This window comes from Salminus brasiliensis, chromosome 15 (assembly GCF_030463535.1).
Source record: "Salminus brasiliensis chromosome 15, fSalBra1.hap2, whole genome shotgun sequence".
Taxonomy (NCBI): domain Eukaryota; kingdom Metazoa; phylum Chordata; class Actinopteri; order Characiformes; family Bryconidae; genus Salminus; species Salminus brasiliensis.
The window spans coordinates 34,812,306-34,836,292 of NC_132892.1; the positions used below are offsets into that span (position 1 = coordinate 34,812,306).

Sequence of the window (23,987 nt, forward strand, 5' to 3'; positions counted from 1 at the left end):
GTGTTTATGTTGACTAATGGATGCTGAAGTGTGTGTGTGTGTGTGTGTGTTGTAGGTATGCGTTTCTGTTTGATAAAGCTCTGCTGGTGTGTAAGAAGAGGAGTGGGGAGAGTATGGAGCTGAAGGAGCTGATTGAGCTGCAGCACTTCCAGCTCCGGGACGAACCTACCGGAGACCGAGACAACAAGAAGGTCCTTCATCATTTTCATATATCATCATATTTACATCCACATACTTACACTATGTGTCCAAATATTTTTGGACACCTCTTCTAATGAATGCATTCAACACAAACAGCTTGTCTAGTCCCTGTAGAGAAGAAGTACTGCCAATAGAATAGGACTCTCTGAAGAACCTATTGGCTCCATGCTGCCTAATAATGCCAGGCGTGGGCTAGAGGGCTGTTATAAAGCCCCCCAGCATTGAGGAGCTGTGGAGCAGTGGAGGAGCTGTGTTCTCTGGAATGATGGTGGAGGAGCTCCATCCAGTACTTTTGTATGGAATGAGTTGGGGAATTGAGCTAAAGTGGTTGCTGAATGCAATCAAATCCTCACAGCAATGCTCCTAATCCAAAATCCTGCTGAAAGTCTTCTTCTCTGGACAGTAGACACAGCTTAGTTTCAGAAGAAACAATGAATGAGCAGGTGTCCCAATACTTTTTATGAAATATGCTGTTGTTCCATGTACTAGTAAATCACCCATTGATGAGCCTTGAGCACCATGGGTTGGTGATCACCATCAGTAGGTACTCAGCACAGTAACGGTCTAACCGAGAACCCAGACCTTCCCATGCAGCGTCTACACCACGACATTCATCTGGGAGCGGTCTTAATGTTTTGGCTCATTGATGTGTCTATAATTCCTTTGTGTGCGTATTCAATCAAACTCATATACTTCAATCTTACTGTGCGTTTATGTGGATGCAGTGGACCCACACCTTCCTGCTGATGGACTCGTACGGTCAGGGAGGGTATGACCTGTTCTTCAAGACGCGAGAGCTGAAGAAGAAATGGCTGGAGCAGTTTGAGATGGCTCTGTGAGTGAAACCAGCACCAGCGTTCTCCTGACGTTCTAGAAACGTTCCTTAATGCTCAGGCACTGAACCCATCTTTAGTGTGGAACCCCCCATGTGTTCCATACATGTTCTATGCTGTATAGTTGACCATACGCTCTTAAAAATGAAGGTGCTACAAGGGGTTTCCTTGAAGAAAGCTTGAAGAAGAGCTTGTAGTAGAGATGTTTGAGACTGAAGAACCCTTTGGTTCTTCTTGAAGAACCAAACCTTTACTTGATGTACAGGTTCTTCACGCTCACATCTCACATACAAGTGGTTCTTCTATACAAGTGCTTCAAGTAAATGTGTAATCTGTATGATGTGTGTGTGTGTGTGTGTGTGTGTGTGTGTGTGTAGGTCAAACCTGTGTCCAGACAACAGCACAGCTAACGGTCATGACTTCCAGATGTACTGCTTTGAAGACACCACCTCCTGCAAAGCCTGTCAGATGTTACTCAGGTGAGCGGTCTGGACGATAGTTTAACCGTTTGAATCCACTGTTTTTCAACAATGACAAAGGTGAGGTCTAGCGCCTCTGCTGGCTGGTTGCAGTATGACGTGTAGCTCCGCCCAACCTCAAATGTTTTAGTGAGAAAACAGCCCCGCCCATTTTCCACCTTATTATGTTGCCCCCATTTTTTATTTTCCTCGAGAAAACACGTTATTCTGCTCGATCATAAGAAGGCGGGGCTACACTTAGGAATGAAGTGATTGACAGCCTTGGCTGAAAGAGGCCGGTCGCCGGCAGGAAGTGCATGGAGGAGCTGAGTTGTAGAGGAACTTCCATGAGCTGCACTTTTACTGTTGGAACGTCCACTTATCCAGCTCAGTGAAGGCGGTCTGGGACACTGAGGCTCGGTCTGGGAGAAGGGGGCCGGTCTGCCTTTGGTCCGGTACTGCCAGACTCTGGTTGCAAATTTGACAACATGGCGGAACCATGGCGTCCATGTTTTCTACAGTCAGAAGTTCCTATGGGAGACGTCTTCTGAGGTCTGGTAGCTCTACTGCATAGAGCATGTTTACATTTGAGATTGATGGACTAACCAACTTTACCAAGTGGGTCATACTGGTTGACTACTTCGGTAAAGCTAGCTAGTTTGGTCATCCTGGTAGACCAGTGTGGTCAGGCTGGTCATGCTGGGCAACCAGCTTGGTATCTACCTTAGCCTCGTTGATTTAGTACTACAGTGATTGTCACAAGGCTAATTTGCATATTGTGCTGATTGCATTTGCTTAAGGCCAATAAAACAATAGTAATTAACCAGTGATTTGCTGGGAAACCCAGCTGATGGAGGTGTAATGGGTCCTCTGGTTGGTCTTTCTCGCCTCCAGGGGGATCTTCTTCCAGGGATATCGCTGCAGCCGCTGTAAAATGGCCGCCCACAAGGAATGTCTGGGGCGAGTTCCTGCATGCGGACGAACCTCAGGTGACCCACCCTGAACCAATCTGAGTGATACTGATGAAGTGTGAAGTACCTGAATTCAGCATCAGCAGATTAAGATTCACTAAATGTTTTTTTTTTTTCTTTTTTTGACAGAAAATTCTGGGACTTTAAAGAAGGTCAGTCTGGAATTAGCATCCACTATGAATTATTCAGTATCTGTTCTTAATTATTCAGAATTCAGTATGAATTTTTCAGTATCTGTTCTTAATTATTCACAATTCAGTATGAATTATTCAGTATCTGTTCTTAATTATTCAGAATTCAGTATGAATTATTCAGTAAGTCAGTATCCAATAAACAATATTCAGTATCCACTATGAATGATTTAGTATCCTCTATGAATGATTCAGTATCCACTATGAATTATTCAGTATCTATTCTTAATTATTCAGAATTCAGTATGAATTATTTAGTATCTATTCTTAATTATTCAGAATTCAGTATGAATTATTCAGTATCTGTTCTTAATTATTCAGAATTCAGTATGAATTATTCAGTAAGTCAGTATCCAATAAACAATATTCAGTATCCACTATGAATGATTTAGTATCCTCTATGAATGATTCAGTATCCACTATGAATTATTCAGTATCTATTCTTAATTATTCAGAATTCAGTATGAATTATTCAGTATCTGTTCTTAATTATTCAGAATTCAGTATGAATTATTCAGTAAGTCAGTATCCAATAAACACTATTCAGTATACACTATGATCCACTATGAATAATTCAGGATCCACTATGAATGCTTTATCCACTATGAATTATTCAGAATGAACTATGGCTAATTTTACCATAAATTGATTGGTATCCACTATCAATTATCCAGTAACTCAGTATTAAATATGAACTATTCAGAATCCTGTATGAATTATTGAGTGTTTACTATTTACAAATTAGTATCCACTATGAATTATGTGGAATAAGCTATGAATTATTAGTATCTGTTATGCATTATTGAGTATCCACTATGAAAGAATTAGTATCCACTATGAATTATCCACTATAAATATTTCAGTATCTGCTATGAACTATTCAGTACCCACAATATAATTTATTCAGTAATTATTATTAAAGAATTAGTTTCCACTATGAATTATTTAGAATATACTATGAATTATTCAGTGTCCACTATGAATGATAAATATTCTTGGGTAATTGGGTTTGTGTAAACTGTATCTGATGTGTTTCTACTCTTTATTAAAGTGTTTCATCTGTTTTTATAGAACAAGTCGAGATCCGCCACTCAGAGACAGACTAAACCAGGTCAGTCTAATCAGCTTATCACCATAGATACGCCCGGGGTGAAGTATCCACACTGTGGCTACAACGGGACGATGCCACAATATTTCTGTTATAATGATTAGCAGAGTGTAGCTCCACCCACTCAGCCTATAGCAGTTAAGCTACTCCTGTCAGTCTACAGCAGTTTGGCACCTCCCATTCATACTGCAGCTTAACACCTCCCATTCATACTGCAGTTTGGCCCCTCCCATTCATACTGCAGCTTAACACCTCCCATTCATACTGCAGTTTAACCCCTCCCATTCAAACTGCAGTTTAGCCCCTCCCATTCATACTGCAGTGTAGCCCCTCCCATTCATACAGCAGTTTAGCCCCTCCCATTTATACTGCATGTTAGCCCCTCCCATTCATACAGCAGTTTAGCCCCTCACATTCAAACTGCAGTTTAGCCCCTCCCATTCATACTGCAGTGTAGCCCCTCCCATTCATACTGCAGTTTAACCCCTCCCATTCATACAGCAGTTTAGCCCCTCCCATTCATACAGCAGTTTAGCCCCTCCCATTCATACAGCAGTTTAGCCCCTCACATTCAAACTGCAGTTTGGCCCCTCCCATTCATACTGCAGCTTAACACCTCCCATTCATACTGCAGTTTGGCCCCTCCCATTCATACTGCAGCTTAACACCTCCCATTCATACTGCAGTTTAGCCCCTCCCATTCATACTGCAGTTTAACCCCTCCCATTCATACAGCAGTTTAGCCCCTCACATTCAAACTGCAGTCTGGCCCCTCCCATTCATACTGCAGCTTAACACCTCCCATTCATACTGCAGCTTAACACCTCCCATTCATACTGCAGTTTAGCCCCTCCCATTCATACTGCAGTTTAACCCCTCCCATTCATACAGCAGTTTAGCCCCTCACATTCAAACTGCAGTCTGGCCCCTCCCATTCATACTGCAGCTTAACACCTCCCATTCAAACTGCAGTTTAGCCCCTCCCATTCATACTGCAGTTTAGCCCCTCCCATTCATACTGCAGTGTGCTCACCAGTTTACCCATTGAGTTTCTAACCATTCTTACCACTTCTTCCATTCTGTCTCTCTCAGGTCTTCCAAAGATGGAGGTGTCTCACGATTACTATGGGCTACCCCCTCCACCGGTGGCCTTTGGACAACCCCTGCACCTCTCTCAGGGTGATGTTGTAGAGCTGACACGTGCAGACGTGGACTTACAGTGGTGGGAGGTGAGGCCTAATCGTTATCAGCTCTAAGAACAGAGAGCAGTACCTCACAAAGCGACCAAATACTTTTGATCTTGCATCTCTGCATCCTCTGATGCTATCAGATGACATTCTAGTAGCAAGCTAACGCCGCTTTGCCCTGACCTTCCACTTCAGTCTAACTGGAGGTACACTATCTGTCCAAATGTTTGTGGACACCCCTTCAACCGAATGCATTCACAGCAGCCGTTGCTGACACAGATGTGCAGATGCACACACAGCTTGTCTAGTCCCTGTAGAGAAGAAATACTGCCAATAGAATAGGACCATCTGGAGCAGATCAACATCATGACCCTATTGGCTCCATGCTGCCTAATAATGGCAGGCGTGGACTAGAGGGGTATAAAGCCCCCCAGCATTGAGGAGCTGTGGAGCAGTGGAGGAGCTGTGTTCTCTGGAAACACAGTACTTTTGGGTGGCAGGAGTTGTGGAGTTGGGAATGAGTCACCTCACTAATACTCTTCTTACTGAATGCAATCAAATCCTCACAGCAGTGCTCCTCCAAAATCTAGTAGAAAGTCTTCTTCTCTGGACAGTAGAGACAGTTACTCCAACAGAAGCAGGATCAGCTCTTTTAATACCCTTGATTTCAGAAGAAACACTGAATGCATGCGCAGGTGTCCCAATACTTTTGTCCATATAGTGTATGAAACCAGCGCTGTGATAATCATGCTGGCCAGTCATGGAGTCAGTGTTAGCTACATTAACTTAAAAAATAAGCTAAAACGTCCACTGTGAAGAGAGTTCCTATGTTGTGTCTGTGTCCTTCCACAAAAACAGGAGTGAAACTGGTCAGGCCTTGGTTTTAGTTCTTAAAAAAGCTGCAGTTCAGCACTTTCAACATCCTCTAACAGCGACTACAGCCTGAGTCAGGAGAACAGAGACGGAGGTTACAGTCAGACCTCACCACTGGTCAATCTGCCTGGAAGCACTGCTGTTCAAAACTGTAGATCTCAGCAGCGTAAACCTAATTAGAATAAACCCACATAAACAGAAAGTCAGTGGTCAGGGAGAGTGTCTACCTGTAATTAACTCTATATAACATTAGAATAAACCCACATAAACAGAAAGTCAGTGGTCAGTGAGAGTGTCTACCTGTAATTAACTCTATATAACATTAGAATAAACCCAAATACACATAAAGTCAGTGGTCAGTGAGAGTGTCTACCTGTAATTAACTCTATATAACATTAGAATAAACCCAGATAAACATAAAGTCAGTGGTCAGTGAGAGTGTCTACCTGTAATTAACTCTATATAACATTAGAATAAACCCAAATAAACATAAAGTCAGTGGTCAGTGAGAGTGTCTACCTGTAATTAACTCTATATAACATTAGAATAAACCCAAATAAACATAAAGTCAGTGGTCAGTGAGAGTGTCTACCTGTAATTAACTCTATATAACATTAGAATAAACGCAGATAAACATAAAGTCAGTGGTCAGGGAGAGTGTCTACCTGTAATTAACTCTATATAACATTAGAATAAACCCAAATAAACATAAAGTCAGTGGTCAGTGAGAGTGTCTACCTGTAATTAACTCTATATAACATTAGAATAACCCCAAATAAACATAAAGTCAGTGGTCAGTGAGAGTGTCTACCTGTAATTAACTCTATATAACATTAGAATAAACCCAAATAAACATAAAGTCAGTGGTCAGTGAGAGTGTCTACCTGTAATTAACTCTATATAACATCAGAATAACCCCAAATAAACATAAAGTCAGTGGTCAGTGAGAGTGTCTACCTGTAATTAACTCTATATAACATTAGAATAAACCCAGATAAACATAAAGTCAGTGGTCAGTGAGAGCGTCTACCTGTAATTAACTCTATATAACATTAGAATAAACCCAAATAAACATAAAGTCAGTGAGAGTGTCTACCTGTAATTAACTCTATATAACATTAGAATAAACCCAAATAAAATCTATTTATTCATAGAAAGCAATACCTGATACTATCTGGAATCCACATCCCAAATCAAAGCCACACCCACCTAATTAAACACTAATAACACTCTAATGTAGGTACAAATATATTATGCACAATAGTTTTATAGCAGGGTGGTAATATTTTTTTTTTAACTAAAAATGCAGATATTAGAATAAACAGGAATAAATAATTAATCAATAATCATTAATAAAGATGTATCAGTGTTTGCTGTGTAATGCAAAATGCAAAAGATTTTAAGTGCTAAACAGCAGTGAATAATCTGCATAACAGGGTGGTAACACATTGTTCAGAATGCAATTATTATTGATTTTATATAAGAAACCCCAAACTATGAATTAATAAAGGTAGTAAAGAACAATGCTCAGTGTATAATCAATCAATTAGGCTTTATTAATCAAAGACTACCTTAATAAACCCACATTTATGTTCCTTTGAAGTGATACTGATATAACATATAAATCTATGAAACCCAGCCTTGTTATTGTAATCAGTCAAAACAGAAAAAGGGAAGACCACCACTATTGCCTTCCCCCCAGCTCCCTCACATCTCTCTCTCTCTCTCTCTCTCTCTCTTTCTGAGGTTATACATGTCTACGCCAACATGTCTAACCCATTAATGTGACATCGTTCTATTTTAATCACTGTTAGCCTTTCATGTGCTTCATTTTCTTCATTATTTTTCCTTTGAATCCACCTGTGATTCAGATCCTGCTAAACTTTACAGTCTTTCTATTTACATTTCATTTAGTTTTGGTTTATGTTTTATTTTTTTGACACATATCACCTCTAATACCTCTAAACAACGGATAAACATGTTTTTATCCATGTTTTAATGGTTTGATTGTACAGCAGCTTACATTAGCTTACCTCAACCTAGCAGACAGTGCTCTGTAATGAAATATGTAGCTCTGTTGTTCTCAGTGCAGGGAAATAAAATGTGTGTCAGTGAAGAACACAGAAACTGTAGTTGCCGTCTTAGACTCGAAACAGACCGTCCCGTGTGGGTTTTTAGCTTCTGCGCATTCAGATACACCACAAACACGTGGTAAGCCCACGACCTGCAGAGTAGACCCTGTTCCCATGCTGTCACTTCAGCTTTAAGAGCTGCATCAGGCAAAGCGATGGAGCATTAATAGTATCAGTTAATCAGAAACATTCACGTCAGTGTTTTCCGTGCTCCTCAGACAAGCCTAACTGTGAGCTGTTAACTGAAGCAGACCAGCTTTACAACCTAAACTCATTAAATATCTGCGTCCAATTACTTATGATCAGTGATAAGAAGCTTGCTGTCCATTTATTTTACACCACAAATTAGGACAGCAGAAATCAGACCCACCTGATATTCACAGATTAGTAAGTGGTACTAATGTTATGGCTGATATAATGTTGGGGCTTATATTGATGTTATATATTGGTCCATTCTTGCAGTATATATTATCTCAGTGTAGACACTGTAATGCCACACTTTCCTTTGGGAATAGTAAAGTTCTATCCGTCTATGGGTCTGTCCATCTACAGTGGGGAGAACAAGTATTTGATACACTGCTGATTTTTCAGGTTTTCCCACTTGCAAAGCATGTAGAAGACTGTAATTTTTATCATAGGTACTCTTCAACTGTGAGTGATGGAATCTAAAACAAAAATCCAGAAAAATACATTGTATGATTTTTAAATAATTAATTTCCATTTTATTGTGGGAAATAAGTATTTGATACACCAGAAAAAGAAACTTAATATTTGGTACAGAAACCTTTGTTTGCAATTACAGAGATGAGACGTTTCCTGTAGTTCTTGACAAGGTTTGCACACACTGCAGCAGGGATTTTGGCCCACTCCTCCATACAGATCTCCTCCAGAGCCTTCAGGTTTCGTGGCTGTCGCTGGGCCACACGGACTTTAAGCTCCCTCCAAAGATTTTCTATTGGATTCAGGTCTGGAGACTGGCTAGGCCACTCCAGGACCTTAAGATGTTTCCTACGGAGCCACTCTTTAGTTGCCCTGGCTGTGTGTTTTGGGTCGTTATCATGCTGGAAGACCCAGCCACGACCCATCTTCAGTGCTCTTACTGAGGGAAGGAGGTTGTTGGCCAAAATCTCACGATACATGCCCCCATCCATCCTTCCCACAATACGGTGCAGTCGTCCTGTCCCCTTTGCAGAAAAGCATCCCCAAAGAATGATGTTTCCACCGCCATGCTTCACGGTTGGGATGGTGTTCTTGGGGTTGTACTCATCATTCTTCTTCCTCCAAACATGACGAGTGGAGTTTAAACCAAAAAGTTCTATTTTTGTCTCATCAGACCACATGACCTTCTCCCATTCCTCCTCTGGATCATTCAGATGGTCATTTGCAAACTTCAGACGGGCTTTGACATGCGTTGGCTTGAGGAAGGGCACCTTGCGTGCACTGCAGGATTTTAATCCTTGACGGCGTAGAGTGTTACTGATTGTTTTCTTTGAGACTGTGGTCCCAGCTCTATTCAGGTCATTGACCAGGTCCTGCCGTGTAATTCTGGGCTCATTCCTCACCTTCCTCAAGACCATTGATGCTCCACGAGGTGAGATCTTGCATGGCGCCCCAGACCGAGGGAGATTATCCGTTATTTTGCATTTCTTCCATTTTCTAATAATTGCACCAACAGTTGTTGCCTTCTCACCAAGCTGCTTGCCTATTGTCCTGTAGCCCATCCCAGCCTTGTGCAGGTCTACAATTTTATCCCTGATGTCCTTACAAAGCTCTCTGGTCTTGGGCATTGTGGAGATGCTGGAGTCTGACTGATTGAGTGTGTGGACAGGTGTCTTTTATACAGGTAATGAGTTCAAACAGGTGCAGTTAATACAGGTAATGAGTGGAGAACAGGAGGGCTTCTTAAAGAAGAAGTAACATGTCTGTGAGAGCCAAAATTCTTACTGGTTGATAGATGATCAAATACTTATTTCCCACAATAAAATGGAAATTAATTATTTAAAAATCATACAATGTATTTTTCTGGATTTTTGTTTTAGATTCCATCACTCACAGTTGAAGAGTACCTATGATAAAAATTACAGTCTTCTACATGCTTTGCAAGTGGGAAAACCTGAAAAATCAGCAGTGTATCAAATACACTGCTTCTTGTTCTCCCCACTGTACCTGTCCATTCATCAGTCCACCCATCCTACCCTTCGTCCATTCATCCTACCATCCAACCTATGATCCATCCATCTATCCATTCTACAATACTACCATTCATTTTTTCATATATCCATCCATCCATTCATTCAACCTATGATCCATCAATCCTACCATCTGTCCATTCATCTATCCATCCATCTATCCATCCATCTATCCATCCTACGACACTACCATCCGTCCTTCTATCCATCCATCCATCTATCCATCCAACCTATGATCCATCAATCCTTCCATCCATCCATCCATTCATCCATTCATCCATCCATCCATCCATCCATCCATCCATCCATCCAATGATCCATCAATCTGTCCATTCATCCATCCATCCATCCATCCATCCATCCAATGATCCATCAATCTGTCCATTCATCCATCCATCCTACCATTCATCTATCCACCCTACCATCCATCTATCCATCCTATGATGCCACCATCCATCCCTTCATCTATCCATCCTACCATCCAACCAATGATCCATCAATCTGTCCATTCATCCACCCTACCATTCATCTATCCACCCTACCATCCATCTATCCATCCTATGATGCCACCATCCATCCCTTCATCTATCCATCCTACCATCCAACCAATGATCCATCAATCTGTCCATTCATCCATCCTGCCATTCATCCATCCATCCTACCATCCATCTATCCATCCTATGATGCCACCATCCATCCCTTCATTTATCCATCCTACCATCCATCCATCCAACCTATAATCCATCAATCCTTCTATTCATCCTACAATCAATCAGTTCATCTATCCATCAATCTGTCTATCCTATGATGCCACCATCCATCCTTTCATCCATCCATTCAACCTATGATCCATCAATCCGTCCATTAATCCATCAATTTATCCATCCATCTATTCATCCTACCATTCATCTGTCCATCCATCTGTCCATCATATGATGCCACCATCCATCCCTTCATCTATCCATCCTACCATCCATCCATCCAACCTATGATCCATCAATCCTTCCATTCATCCTTCCATCTATCCATTCTACGACACCATCCATCCATTTATCTGCTCATCCTACCATCCATCCATCCATCCATCCATCCATCCAACCAACCAACAACACTACCATTCATCTATCCATCCAACCTGCAATCAATCAATTCATCTATCCATCCAACCTACAATCAATCAATTCATCTATCCATCCAACCTACAATCAATCAATTCATCTATCCATCAATCTGTCTATCCTATGATGCCACCACCCATCCTCTCATCCATCCATTCAACCTATGATCCATCAATCCGTCCATTAATCCATCAATTTATCCATCCATCTATCCATCCATCCATTCATCCATTCATCCATTCATCCATTCATCCATTCATCCATCCATCCATCCATCCAATGATCCATCAATCTGTCCATTCATCCATCCATCCTACCATTCATCTATCCACCCTACCATCCATCTATCCATCCTATGATGCCACCATCCATCCCTTCATCTATCCATCCTACCATCCAACCAATGATCCATCAATCTGTCCATTCATCCATCCTGCCATTCATCCATCCATCCTACCATCCATCTATCCATCCTATGATGCCACCATCCATCCCTTCATTTATCCATCCTACCATCCAACCTATAATCCATCAATCCTTCTATTCATCCTTCCATCTATCCATTCTACGACACTACCATCCATCCATTTATCTGCTCATCCATCCACCCTACCATCCATCTATCCATCCTATGATGCCACCATCCATCCCTTCATTTATCCATCCTACCATCCATCCATCCAACCTATAATCCATCAATCCTTCTATTCATCCTACAATCAATCAGTTCATCTATCCATCAATCTGTCTATCCTATGATGCCACCATCCATCCTTTCATCCATCCATTCAACCTATGATCCATCAATCTGTCCATTAATCCATCAATTTATCCATCCATCTATTCATCCTACCATTCATCTGTCTATCCATCTGTCCATCATATGATGCCACCATCCATCCCTTCATCTATCCATCCTACCATCCATCCATCCAACCTATGATCCATCAATCCTTCCATTCATCCTTCCATCTATCCATTCTACGACACTACCATCCATCAATTTATCTGCTCATCCTACCATCCATCCATCCATCCATCCATCCATCCAACCAACCAACAACACTACCATTCATCTATCCATCCAACCTGCAATCAATCAATTCATCTATCCATCAATCTGTCTATCCTATGATGCCACCACCCATCCTCTCATCCATCCATTCAACCTATGATCCATCAATCCGTCCATTAATCCATCAATTTATCCATCCATCTATCCATCCTACCATTCATCTGTCTATCCATCTGTCCATCCTATGATGCCACCATCCATCCTTTCATCCATTGACCCTACCATATATCCATCCAACCTATGATCCATCAATCTGTCCATCCATCTATCCATCATATGACACTACCATCCATCATTTCATCCAATCATTCATTTATCCATCCATCCTTCCTACATCCATCCATATATGGGTCTGTTAGGGAAGGGGAAACCCCTCCTCACAAGGTTAAATAAGGTTAATTAAATAAACAGGCCTGCATTCCCATAATAAAAAGCACTGTGTGTGTGTATTTCAGGGCAGGAATCTGACTGTAGGAGAGGTCGGCTGGTTCCCCTGCGGCAAAGTGCAGCCCTTCTTACCGGTGAGTGAGGCGGGGCTCAAGAGGTCATCAAGTTTCAAGGTCAAATTACACTCCCAGCTATTTTATTTATTTATTTCTGAACATCTGTAGGTTGTGCTCTGAGGGGATCACACTGTGTGTGTGTGTGTGTTCTGAACTGTTTTCAGTGGAAGAGATGTGTGTTTGTGTCTTCCTTTATATCAAATACAGGTTATGAAAAAAAAAATATATAATATATATATATATTTATATATATATTCTAATATGTTACAAATATATGTTGTATTAAGTGAATTCGTTATATGTCATATATTTCCACTGACCAGATTTCATTATGGGTCATAAATGCTGTTTTTATCCATTTTGATGCAAATTCAGCTCATTGCTAAGTGCTGTGACCGCGGCTAATTGGGATAAATCTGTGTACAGTACAGTATGTAGGTTCTTTCTGATGTACATATGTCATGAAAGGCTAATGTAGGAGTCATGCAACCTTTCAAACAAAACAAAGGAACAAAAGCCTCATAATTTTCAGATCTTTCCAACTATTTACATCAAAACGATCATTAGCTAGCCACGCTATAGAACATCAACCAGACTGCTTCCTCCATTCTGAAAACAGGGCTGATTTACAGTTACATCAGCAAAAAGGTTAAAACTCCAACCTCTGATCAGTGTAGGAACTTTTTCTCTGTACGTATGATAGCTAGCAAGGTAAGCTAGGTGACTTTAGCTAGCTTCCTATCTGCTGAAATCCAGCTCATTGATCATTACAGTGCTGCTGTTGCCTGGCAACTCCAAAAATACACAGTGTGATCCCCTCTAAAGGCCTCGGTACACTTCAGGTATTGCAGAAAGAGTGTCTAAAAACCTGATTTGATCTTTACAGTGTACAATCCTACTTTAGTAGCTTGTCCTCTTTTATGAATAGCGCCCCCTGCAGTACTGGTGGGTAATACAGTACACAGCACAGCCAAAACCCCTTATGTGCAGAGAGAGTTTGTGAGCTTGTAAACTCGTGAAGGTGGGTTGGACTTCACACAAATCTTGTGAGCTTTGTCTCGAGGAAAGTATACCGGGGCCCTAACCCTTGCTGTGTGTGAAAGGCTGATTGTATCTGTACTCATGCTCACACTGAGATGAGTTGACATGGTTGTGTTTTCTCTTTTCTCAGAGACAAACTCCTGATCTAACGGGCTTCATCTGGTGAGAAACCACACACACACACACACACACACACATTACAATATTACAATATTCAATACTGTATCGCACATTTACATTTTTACTTCCTATGGAGAAGTGAGCTATAATCATATATAGGCCGCATGCTTGCTGAGCAGTGTTTATGAATCAAGCTGTGTAATCTGGCCATTAAACATAAAGCCCCCCAGCATTGAGGAGCTGTGGAGCAGTGGAAGAACTGTGTTCTCTGGAATGATGGTGGTGAAGCTCCATCCAGGACTTTTAGGATGGGATGAGTTGAGGAGTTGAGGATGATGAGGTTAGGTGGTGATTAGCATCCAACATCCTGACCTCCCTAATGCTTTTGTTGCTGAACGCAATCAACTCCTCACAGCAATGCTCCTCCTCCAGAATCTAGTAGAAAGTCTTCTTCTCTGGACAGTAGAGACAGTTACTCCAACAAAAGCTGGATCAACTCTTTTTAATACCGTTGATTTCAAAAGAAACCATGAATGAGCAGGTGTCCCAATACTTTTGTCCACATGTGTAACTGCAGTGCTGCTTGCTTTGTTTGACCTAGCATTAGCTTTTAAGACCATTCACCACAAGTATTCATCATGGTTAGCTGCCAGCTTTCTCATAATGACATCACTGCCTTTAGTAGAGGATGTAGAAGTCAGTCAGGTGTTACTTAGGGCCCCAGGAAGGCTAAGACCACCAATGCACACCACCCACACTACCTATGTGCCTATAAAGGTCTTGCCTATAGAGGATGTGTCTATAGAGGATGTGCCCATAGAGGATGTGTCTATAGAGGATGTGCCCATAGAGGATGTATCTATAGAGGATGTGTCTATAGAGGATGTGTCAATAGAAGATGTATCTATAGAGGATGTGTCTATAGAGGATGTGTCTATAGAGGATGTGCCTATAGAGGATGTGTCTATAGAGGATGTGTCATTATCTAAAGGTCATTCCTATAGAAGACATGCCTATAGAGAACTTACCTATAGAGGACTTGCCTATAGAGGACTTGCCTATAGAGGATGTTTCTATAGAAGACATGCCTATAGAGAACTTACCTATAGAGGACTTGCCTATAGAGGACTTGCCTATAGAGGATGTTTCTATAGAAGACATGCCTATAGAGAACTTACCTATAGAGGGTGTGCCTATAGATGACTTGCCTATAGAGTGTATGTCTAGAAAGGTCATTCCTATACATTTACGGCATTACGGCATCCTATAGAAGGCATGCCTATAGAGGACTTGCCTATAGAGGATGTTTCTATAGAGGACTTGCCTGTAAAAGCCTATGTGCCTGTAGAGGACATCCTATAGAACTTGTGCCCATACAGGACATACCTATGGAGGATGTGCCTATAGAGGACTGCACTCTTTAAGGTGGAATGGGAAGCTGGTGTTGGGGGTGGAACAGGACTATCTGGTTCTTAGTTGATACCAGATTTTAAAAGAAATTTCTGTCTCAGGCATGCAGGTAACATGGACCGAGCAGAGGCGAAGAGTCTGCTGATCTCTCGTTCTGACGGGACGTTTCTGGTTCGGCAGAAAGACGGCGGAGAGTTTGCCATCAGCATCAAGTAAAACACACACACACACACACACACACACACACACACAAAGACATGCATGTTAATGCAGGTAAATGCTGTTTCTAGACAATAAGGCAAAAATAGTGTGTATGAATAACCCTAACCCTAGTGTGGATGTGTTTGTGGAGTGAATGTGTTTTGGTTGAGCTAAAGGTGTTAGGGTGAAGGTGTGGTTGGGTTGGGTTGAAGGTTTGATTAGAGTGAAGGTGTGGTTCGGGTGAAGGTGTGATTTGGCTGAAGTTGTGGTTGGGGTGAAGGTATTGGTAGGGTAACAATATAGTGCACTGAGAGTGTGGTAAATGTGTGGGTTGGGTGAAGGTGTGGTTGGAGTAAAGGTTGTAAAGGTTGTAAAGGTTGTAAAAGAGTAAAGGTTGGGTTGTAGTAAATGTTGGCAGGGCTACAGGTTTGGTTAGGCCAAAGGTTTGGTTGGGCTGAAGCTTTTATTTCACTAGAGGTTTGGTTGTGCTAGAGGTTTGATTAGGGTGAAGGTTTGGTTGGGCTAGAGGTGTGATTAGGGTGAAGGTTTGGTTGGGCTATAGGTTTGATTAGGGTGAAGGTTTGGTTGGGCTAGAGGTGTGATTAGGGTGAAGGTTTGGTTGGGCTAGAGGTTTGATTAGGGTGAAGGTTTGGTTGGGCTAGAGGTGTGATTAGGGTGAAGGTTTGGTTGGGCTAGAGGTTTGGTTGGGGTGAAGGTTTGGTTGGGCTAGAGGTGTGATTAAGGTGAAGGTTTGGTTGGGCTAGAGGTGTGATTAGGGTGAAGGTTTGGTTGTGCTAGAGGTTTGGTTGGGGTGAAGGTTTGGTTGGGCTAGAGGTGTGATTAGGGTGAAGGTTTGGTTGGGGTGAAGGTTTGGTTGGGCTAGAGGTTTGGTTGGGGTGAAGGTTTGGTTGGGCTAGAGGTGTGATTAGGGTGAAGGTTTGGTTGTGCTAGAGGTTTGGTTGGGGTGAAGGTTTGGTTGGGCTAGAGGTTTGGTTGGGGTGAAGGTTTGGTTGGGCTAGAGGTGTGATTAGGGTGAAGGTTTGGTTGTGCTAGAGGTTTGGTTGGGGTGAAGGTTTGGTTGGGCTAGAGGTGTGATTAGGGTGAAGGTTTGGTTGGGCTAGAGGTGTGATTAGGGTGAAGGTTTGGTTGTGCTAGAGGTTTGGTTGGGGTGAAGGTTTGGTTGGGCTAGAGGTGTGATTAGGGTGAAGGTTTGGTTGGGCTAGAGGTGTGATTAGGGTGAAGGTTTGGTTGTGCTAGAGGTTTGGTTGGGGTGAAGGTTTGGTTGGGCTAGAGGTGTGATTAGGGTGAAGGTTTGGTTGGGCTAGAGGTGTGATTAGGGTGAAGGTTTGGTTGTGCTAGAGGTTTGGTTGGGGTGAAGGTTTGGTTGGGCTAGAGGTGTGATTAGGGTGAAGGTTTGGTTGGGCTAGAGGTGTGATTAGGGTGAAGGTTTGGTTGGGCTAGAGGTGTGATTAGGGTGAAGGTTTGGTTGGGCTAGAGGTGTGATTAGGGTGAAGGTTTGGTTTGGCTAGAGGTTTGGTTGGGGTGAAGGTTTTATTAGGGTGAATGGTTGGGCTAAAGATGTGGTTGGGGTGAAGATGTGGTTGGGGTGAAGATGTGGTTGGGGTGAAGATGTGGTTGGGCTCAAGGTTTGATTAGGGTGAATATTTAATTAGGGTGAATGGTTAGACTGAAGGTTTGGTTGGACTGAAGGTTTGGTTGGACTGAAGGTTTGGTTGGACTGAATGGGTTAATTGGATTAAAACCTCACAAGAGATACATTCACACACTGAGGCCTAAACAGAAGGTACATCTGTATAAGATCAGAATTAAACATATGAAGATGAATAAGACAGTATGATCCTCTCTCTCAGGTTCAATATGGATATCAGGCACATTAAGATCACTCTGGCTGAAGGCCTCTACAGGATCAACGATAAGAAAGCCTTCAAGGGTCTCATTGTAAGTAAACACACAAAAGAGCGAATAGCACCATGGTAACACTGCTTCTCATTAATAAACAAGGTCTACCAGTGTTTTGCTGTTTGTTGTCATTGCTGATTTATAACTGAACGCTGATGCTTAAAGATAAAACATCTTAAAAAATGATGGGTACATTTCCCCTGAAAATGATCAAATTTCTAGAGTGTCCTTAAACATGTTCGGTCGCACCGTTCGGTCAGTCTTGGTAGAAAACATACATTCGCACAGCTGTCAGTTTTTAGTCAGTAGAACATGAACATTTCTAAAGTTTTATTGCTTGATTTCTTTATTCTTACGATTGAATTCAGGACTTTCACATTTGCTAAGCATTTCACTTTAAGTTAAGTTACATTTTTATTATCAGAAAAGATTCTATTCCCGGTTTAAATATGTAATGTCCCCCTCTTCTGGTCCAGTGGGACGCTAATGTACAGGTCATGTGCAAGGGCTAAGCTCCGCCCTTCACCTGAGGCTCATCTCCTGCTGCTCATGATGGCACTGATTAGGACTCCTCTTAAGCTCCTCTGGTTGGAGTCTCTGGCTTGTTTGAAGTGTCCTGACGTTTCTTCTGGATTTTGATCATTTGCTTTGTTCTCTGACCTGGATCAAAGGTTCACCTGTGTTCTACCCATGCAGCCGGCCTCCACCCATACATTACAAAATACATGCTCCAGTTCTTTAGTTTGAAAAACATTTAATGTCACATTTATTAAATATAACACGTATCCAGGTGGCTCGAACCTGGGCCACACCAGCCATTCATTGGCCCACATACCCAGCCCGTAGTGGCCCAGATGTGGCTGCTGGAATTTTTTAATGATTAAACTAGTGGTTGAGTGGTGAGTCGGTCCTGAGAGTGGTGGTGGTGGTGGTTTACAGGTGGATGAGATGCTGCCCTCTCACATCTGTAACAGCTGTGATATTAAATATTATAGTACAGTGATTATAATAATTAATAATGAACAATTATTATTATTAATAATTATTATTATATTGCATAATATAATTATGCTAAATGCTGCTGTATTTTCGTTCAGCAGATGTAAATCAAGGCAATTGCAAATATAAATGCAGGGCCAGCCCAAGCCTTTATGGGACCCTAGCAGATTTTCATTTGGGGCCCTCCATACCACCACCTCAGCACCAGATGCTTCATCATTTCGTAGGGAATGCCCGGAAGCGCCCGGGCCCGGGCCTTTATCCTAGAACCTAAAATAAATTCATATAAATATATATTTTTTATCATAAATTATTGGTGCTCTTGGGGGGGGGGCCTGGTGGCATTGGGGCTCTAAGCAGCCGCGTAATTGGAGTATGCCTTGGGCCGGCTCTGGGTCTAGATATGGGTTCCGAAAACCAACATCTGGCCCACCTCTGGGCAATCATTCCAGGTGGTTCCAGATGTGAACCAGGTTCAGACTACATTAATGCTGCTATCAGTGTTTGGAACCTTCTACTATGTAAAGAACCTTCTTGGGTTCTAAATGAAGGTTCTTCACGTCACACATTTTCAGAACGGTCCTGAAGCGCTGTGCCGGGGATTCTCTTGATGATTCTCTTGATGATTCTCTTGATGTTTCTCTTGATGATTCTCTTGATGTTTCTCTTGATGATTCTCTTAAAGTTTCTCTTGATGATTCTCTTGATGTTTCTCTTGATGTTTCTCTTAAGGTTTCTCTTGATGATTCTCTTGATGTTTCTCTTGACGATTCTCTTGATGATTCTCCTGATGTTTCTCTTGATGTTTCTCTTGATGATTCTCCTGATGTTTCTCTTGATGTTTCCCTCTCAGGATCTGGTTCAGTACTACCAGGAGAACTCCCTGAAGGAGTGTTTTAAAGACGTAGACACTCGACTGCTGATCCCGTTCAAACAGCCTGAGCAGAGTGTGTCCTCGTACACACACCAACCTTCCAGAGGTAACACACCCTGCACACACCCTTCCGCCCACCCTCAAAATAAAGGTGCTACACAGGGTATTTTGAGCGATGCCATAAAAAAAGAACAACAACAACACTTAGACCTACTCAGTGTGGACAAAAGTATTGGGACACCTGCCCATTTCTTCTGAAATCAAAGCTTCTCTCCAGGGAAGAAGGCTTGGAGCAGCATTGCTGTGAGGATCTGATTGCATTCAGCCATCGTATCTGAGAGTGTAAAGAAACTTTGTGAATTTTAAATTAGGTTTCTTCACACTCACACAGGTCCCTTTTATAAACATGATTCAAAATGGAACCAGAATTGGTTCTTCCTCTTCTTCTATGGCATCACTGAAGGAACCCCCCTGTAGCACCTTTATTTTGAATGTATGAGTGTGTGTCTCACAGCAGCATAGCACTTTCTATCACATAAAAACACAGTTAAACAGCTTCTCTTATATCAAACTAAAACCAAATGAATTCATAATAAAAACTAAATATCTAGATAATATCCAGACCTATCTGATGGCTTTTATGGGGGTTGAATGAACTGCTTGACAAAAGCCGAGCAGTGGTTGGTTGCAGCTGCACAACTAAAATGTGGCGTGATGTGTGATGTGTGTGTGTGTGTGTGTGTGTGTGTGATGTGTGTGTAGGTATGAGTGAGCGGTATTTTGGTACAGCGAAGGTGAGGTACGATTTCTCTGCACGTGATCGCACTGAGCTGTCTCTGAGAGAAGGAGACACTGTGAAAATCATCTCAAAGAAAGCCCACAACGGCTGGTGGAAAGGAGAGGTGTATGGCAGGGTAAGGATGTGAGGTCATATTTCCTATATACCAATATTTAAGCACCTGCATGCAATACTATCTATTTACACTAAATGGCCAAAAGTTTGTGGACACCCCTTCTAATGAATGCATTCAGCTACTTTTAGTTGCACTCATTGCTGTCTAGTGTCTAGTCCCTGTAGAGAAGAAGTACTGCCAATAGAATAGGACTCTCTGGAGCAGATCAACATCATGACCCTATTGGCACCATGCTGCCTAATAATGCCAGGCGTGGACTAGAGGGGTATTATAAAGCCCCCCAGCACTGAGGAGCTGTGGAGCAGTGGAAGAACTGAGTTCTCTGGAATGATGGTGGATGATGAGGAGGGGTGATCATCGTTCAACATCCTGACCTTAATAATGTTCTTGTTGCTCAATGCAATCAAATCCTCACAGCAATGCCCCTCATCCAAAATCTAGTAGAAAGCCTTCTTCTCTGGCCAGTAGAGACAGACAGTTATGAATGAACAATGAATGAATAAGCAAGTGTCCCAATACTGTGTCACATATAGTGTATTTATATATATATATATATATATATAACCTATAATGTCTCATATGGATGATGTGCATGTCAGTTCCTGTATATATTATATATAAGTAATCAGTGATTGTCTCTCTGTAGGTGGGCTTGTTTCCTTCTAACTACGTAGAGGAGGAACATTCAGACTACTGCTGATTCCCCGATTCACTCACACACAGAACGACTCTTCGAATCCCTCAGTTCTGACTCCAGCTGTGTGACTCCCTGATTCACTGAGTCGTTCACTCTCTCTCATCTGACTCTCACTGAATCGCTCTTAGTGAAAATCACGTTTTATGGAATTCAAATTTAGATGTAGGCCGACTGAGTCTTGACCTCTGAAATGTGAATATAGCGAGTATAATGTTTATATAAGAACACACTGAAGTTATATAGCTTCATTCACACAGCGTATATAACCAGCTCCCGATGCTTCAGGTAGGCACTAATTAGGAAAACTGCCTGATTATTCCAAATTACTGAACTATTCAAGCTCCTGTTTTTTCACTAGGAGAACTTCTGGATACTCTCCAGGACATTTAGCGTAAATGTCCATTTATCTTGACGTCATAACAGTAATAAAAATGCACCTCCGGGTGTGTGTGCTAACCACTGTCCACCTGGACGAGTCTTAAGGCTCCTTGTTTACACAGTATATGGGTCCACTATGCATTTCACCTGACAGTTAACCAATGAAATTTGATCTGGTTTCATTTCAGACACAGTGCTGTAGTGTGAAGATTCACTGAGTCGTTCAGGGAGTCATTTATGCTCATTTCTGGTACTTAACTTACTGGCCGCTGTTTTGGTCATTTAGTCTGTAGGAGATTCGCTCTGATTGGAAGACGAGGGGTATTTAACTGTAACTAGTGCAGAAGGGAATGGGGGACTTTGTAAAGGATAATGCCCCAGTCCTTCTGAAATATGAGTGTGTGTGTGTGTGTGTGTGTGAGAGAGAGAGAGCGAGCCTGTCTGTAACTGTAATTCAATAAAGCTCAGCTGTGGGGACTGAAACCACACTGTGATCACATGCCGGGATGAATCATTATTACTGGCTATCAGAACTGAGTCTGTGGAAATGCTGCAGCTGCCAGTCGTCCACTTCTATTATAAGCAAGTTCTGAGTCAGCAAGAGTTTTATTAATATTATTTTATTGTACAGGGGTCAGTCTCATGAAGCTCGGCCAGCAGAAATGCCCTCTCAGCAAGTTAGCTCATCTTCCATCCAGTCGAAACATCCAGTTCGTCTCATTTTGAGAATATTGGGGAAATTTGATTTTTTTGAGTTTTGGGCCTGTTTTTAAAGCATTATTTTGGGAAATATGCAACATAATGTGCCAGTGGTCAGCAGAGAAAGCTGTTAGCCACCTTCATACAACCCTGACCCACTTTTCTCCTGGATCGACTTTAGAAGGGCCTGAAAAGTACGTCAGAATTCAGAAGAAAATGAGATAAGGATGTGAGGTCATATTTCCGATATACCCATATTTAAGCACCTGTATGCAATACTATCTATGTACACTAAATGGCCAAAAGTTTGTGGACACCCCTTCGTGCAGATGTGCAAATGCACACACACACAGCCTGTCTAGTCCCTGTAGAGAAGAAGTACTGCCAATAGAATAGGACTCTCTGGAGCAGATCAGCATCATGACCCTATTGGCTCCATGCTGCCTAATAATGCCAGGCGTGGGCTAGAGGGGTATAAAGCCCCCCAGCATTGAGGAGCTGTGGAGCAGTGGAAGAACTGTGTTCTCTGGAATAAGGATGGATGATAAGGTGGAGTGGTGATCATCGTTCAACATCCTGACCTCAGTAAAGTTCTTGTTGCTGAATGCAATCAAATCCCAAATCCTCACAGCAATGCTCCTCATCCAAAATCTAGTAGAAAGCATTCTTCTCTGGACAGTAAGTGACAGTAAGCAAGTGTCCCAATACTGTGTCACATATAGTGTATTTATATCTATATATATATCTATATATATATAGGAGATGTAGATATTATGCATATATATATATATATATATATATATGTTTATATGTATACATACATTATACTTACATGTGATATGCTCTAGTAATATTATATAACCTATAATGTCTCATATGGATTATGTACATCTTAGTACCTATATATAATACCTGTATATACTGAACATTATATATTGAAAAAATGAGACTATCAAAGTATCAAAGCATGTCCACCCCCATTTTAGCCAACCCTCTCGTTAGTACTCTCCCCATCACATGTAATGCTCCCAACACTGGGAGGGTGAGGACTGTGAAGTAATTAAGTACTTTACTTCAGTAGAAATGTTGCTTATCTAAACTTTACTGGAGTAATTATTTACTTCTACTTCTCACATTTTCCCCCCAATTATCTGAACTTTCTCCTCCTTACATGTTAAAATCAGCCTCGTTCTCCTATTTCATTTCCCTTTGTTTTCATTCCGGCTCGTCATCAATAAAAACCCTCTCCAGATAAATCTCTCCATCCGGAAAGTGAGAGTCTGATCCTGATTGGATGAGAAGTATAAACAGACTCCATTCTGACTCCCTATTGGTTTATAAGAGATCATCACACCTGCACACGTCCCGTCCCTCTCCAGCGAGCTCACAGCAGACGTCTGTAGTCTAGTATGAAGACTGTGTCCGTGGCAGAGACTCAAGAGAGCTGCAGTGAAACGTCCCGACTGAGCCCCACATTTACACTCCAATAAAGCTTATTGATCACACGCCTCTGAAGTCTGACTTTCTGCAGCTTTACAGAACTTCTAGACAACGACTCCTCATATTTTCCTCCATGAAGCTCATGTTGATGCTCAGTAGAGCACAGAGACGCTCCTTTAATAGAGCTGATATTACTGAAATGCTTCATTTTCAATGGGCAGATCTGCAGCTGAAACAGGAGCCTAGTGCAGCCCAACATTTTTAACATCAACATTTTAATAGATCATTCTCCTCATTATGACTTTTAGAGAAATGGGGTTTTGGGGAGGGGGGGGGGGGTAGTGCACTATAGACCCCTGTGGTGCGGCCTAAGCTTTCAGCCTTTATTTTCCTTCCATTACTTTTACTTTAAAAGTGGTTCTGAAACCAGTACTTTTACACTTTTACTGGAGTAA

General features: G+C 41.8%; 1 protein-coding gene across 2 annotated transcripts in view; it reads left to right on the top strand.

Annotated features, from left to right (window-relative positions):
• LOC140535672 (proto-oncogene vav-like) overlaps positions 1 to 21,887 on the top strand; it is a 52,390-nt gene extending 30,503 nt beyond the window's left edge. The window contains exons 15-28 of one of the 2 annotated variants that reach the window (XM_072657103.1): positions 56 to 191; positions 927 to 1,036; positions 1,412 to 1,513; positions 2,387 to 2,481; positions 2,593 to 2,615; positions 3,726 to 3,765; positions 4,855 to 4,991; positions 12,792 to 12,896; positions 14,011 to 14,042; positions 15,512 to 15,622; positions 17,483 to 17,570; positions 19,384 to 19,510; positions 20,167 to 20,318; positions 20,965 to 21,887. In XM_072657103.1, the coding sequence (XP_072513204.1) occupies positions 56 to 191; positions 927 to 1,036; positions 1,412 to 1,513; positions 2,387 to 2,481; positions 2,593 to 2,615; positions 3,726 to 3,765; positions 4,855 to 4,991; positions 12,792 to 12,896; positions 14,011 to 14,042; positions 15,512 to 15,622; positions 17,483 to 17,570; positions 19,384 to 19,510; positions 20,167 to 20,318; positions 20,965 to 21,018 (1,312 nt within the window). In that variant the 3' untranslated portion in view covers positions 21,019 to 21,887. The remainder of the gene's footprint in view (positions 1 to 55; positions 192 to 926; positions 1,037 to 1,411; positions 1,514 to 2,386; positions 2,482 to 2,592; positions 2,616 to 3,725; positions 3,766 to 4,854; positions 4,992 to 12,791; positions 12,897 to 14,010; positions 14,043 to 15,511; positions 15,623 to 17,482; positions 17,571 to 19,383; positions 19,511 to 20,166; positions 20,319 to 20,964) is intronic. The other variant, XM_072657104.1, reaches the window with a different exon arrangement.
• The last annotated feature ends 2,100 nt before the right edge of the window (positions 21,888 to 23,987 follow it).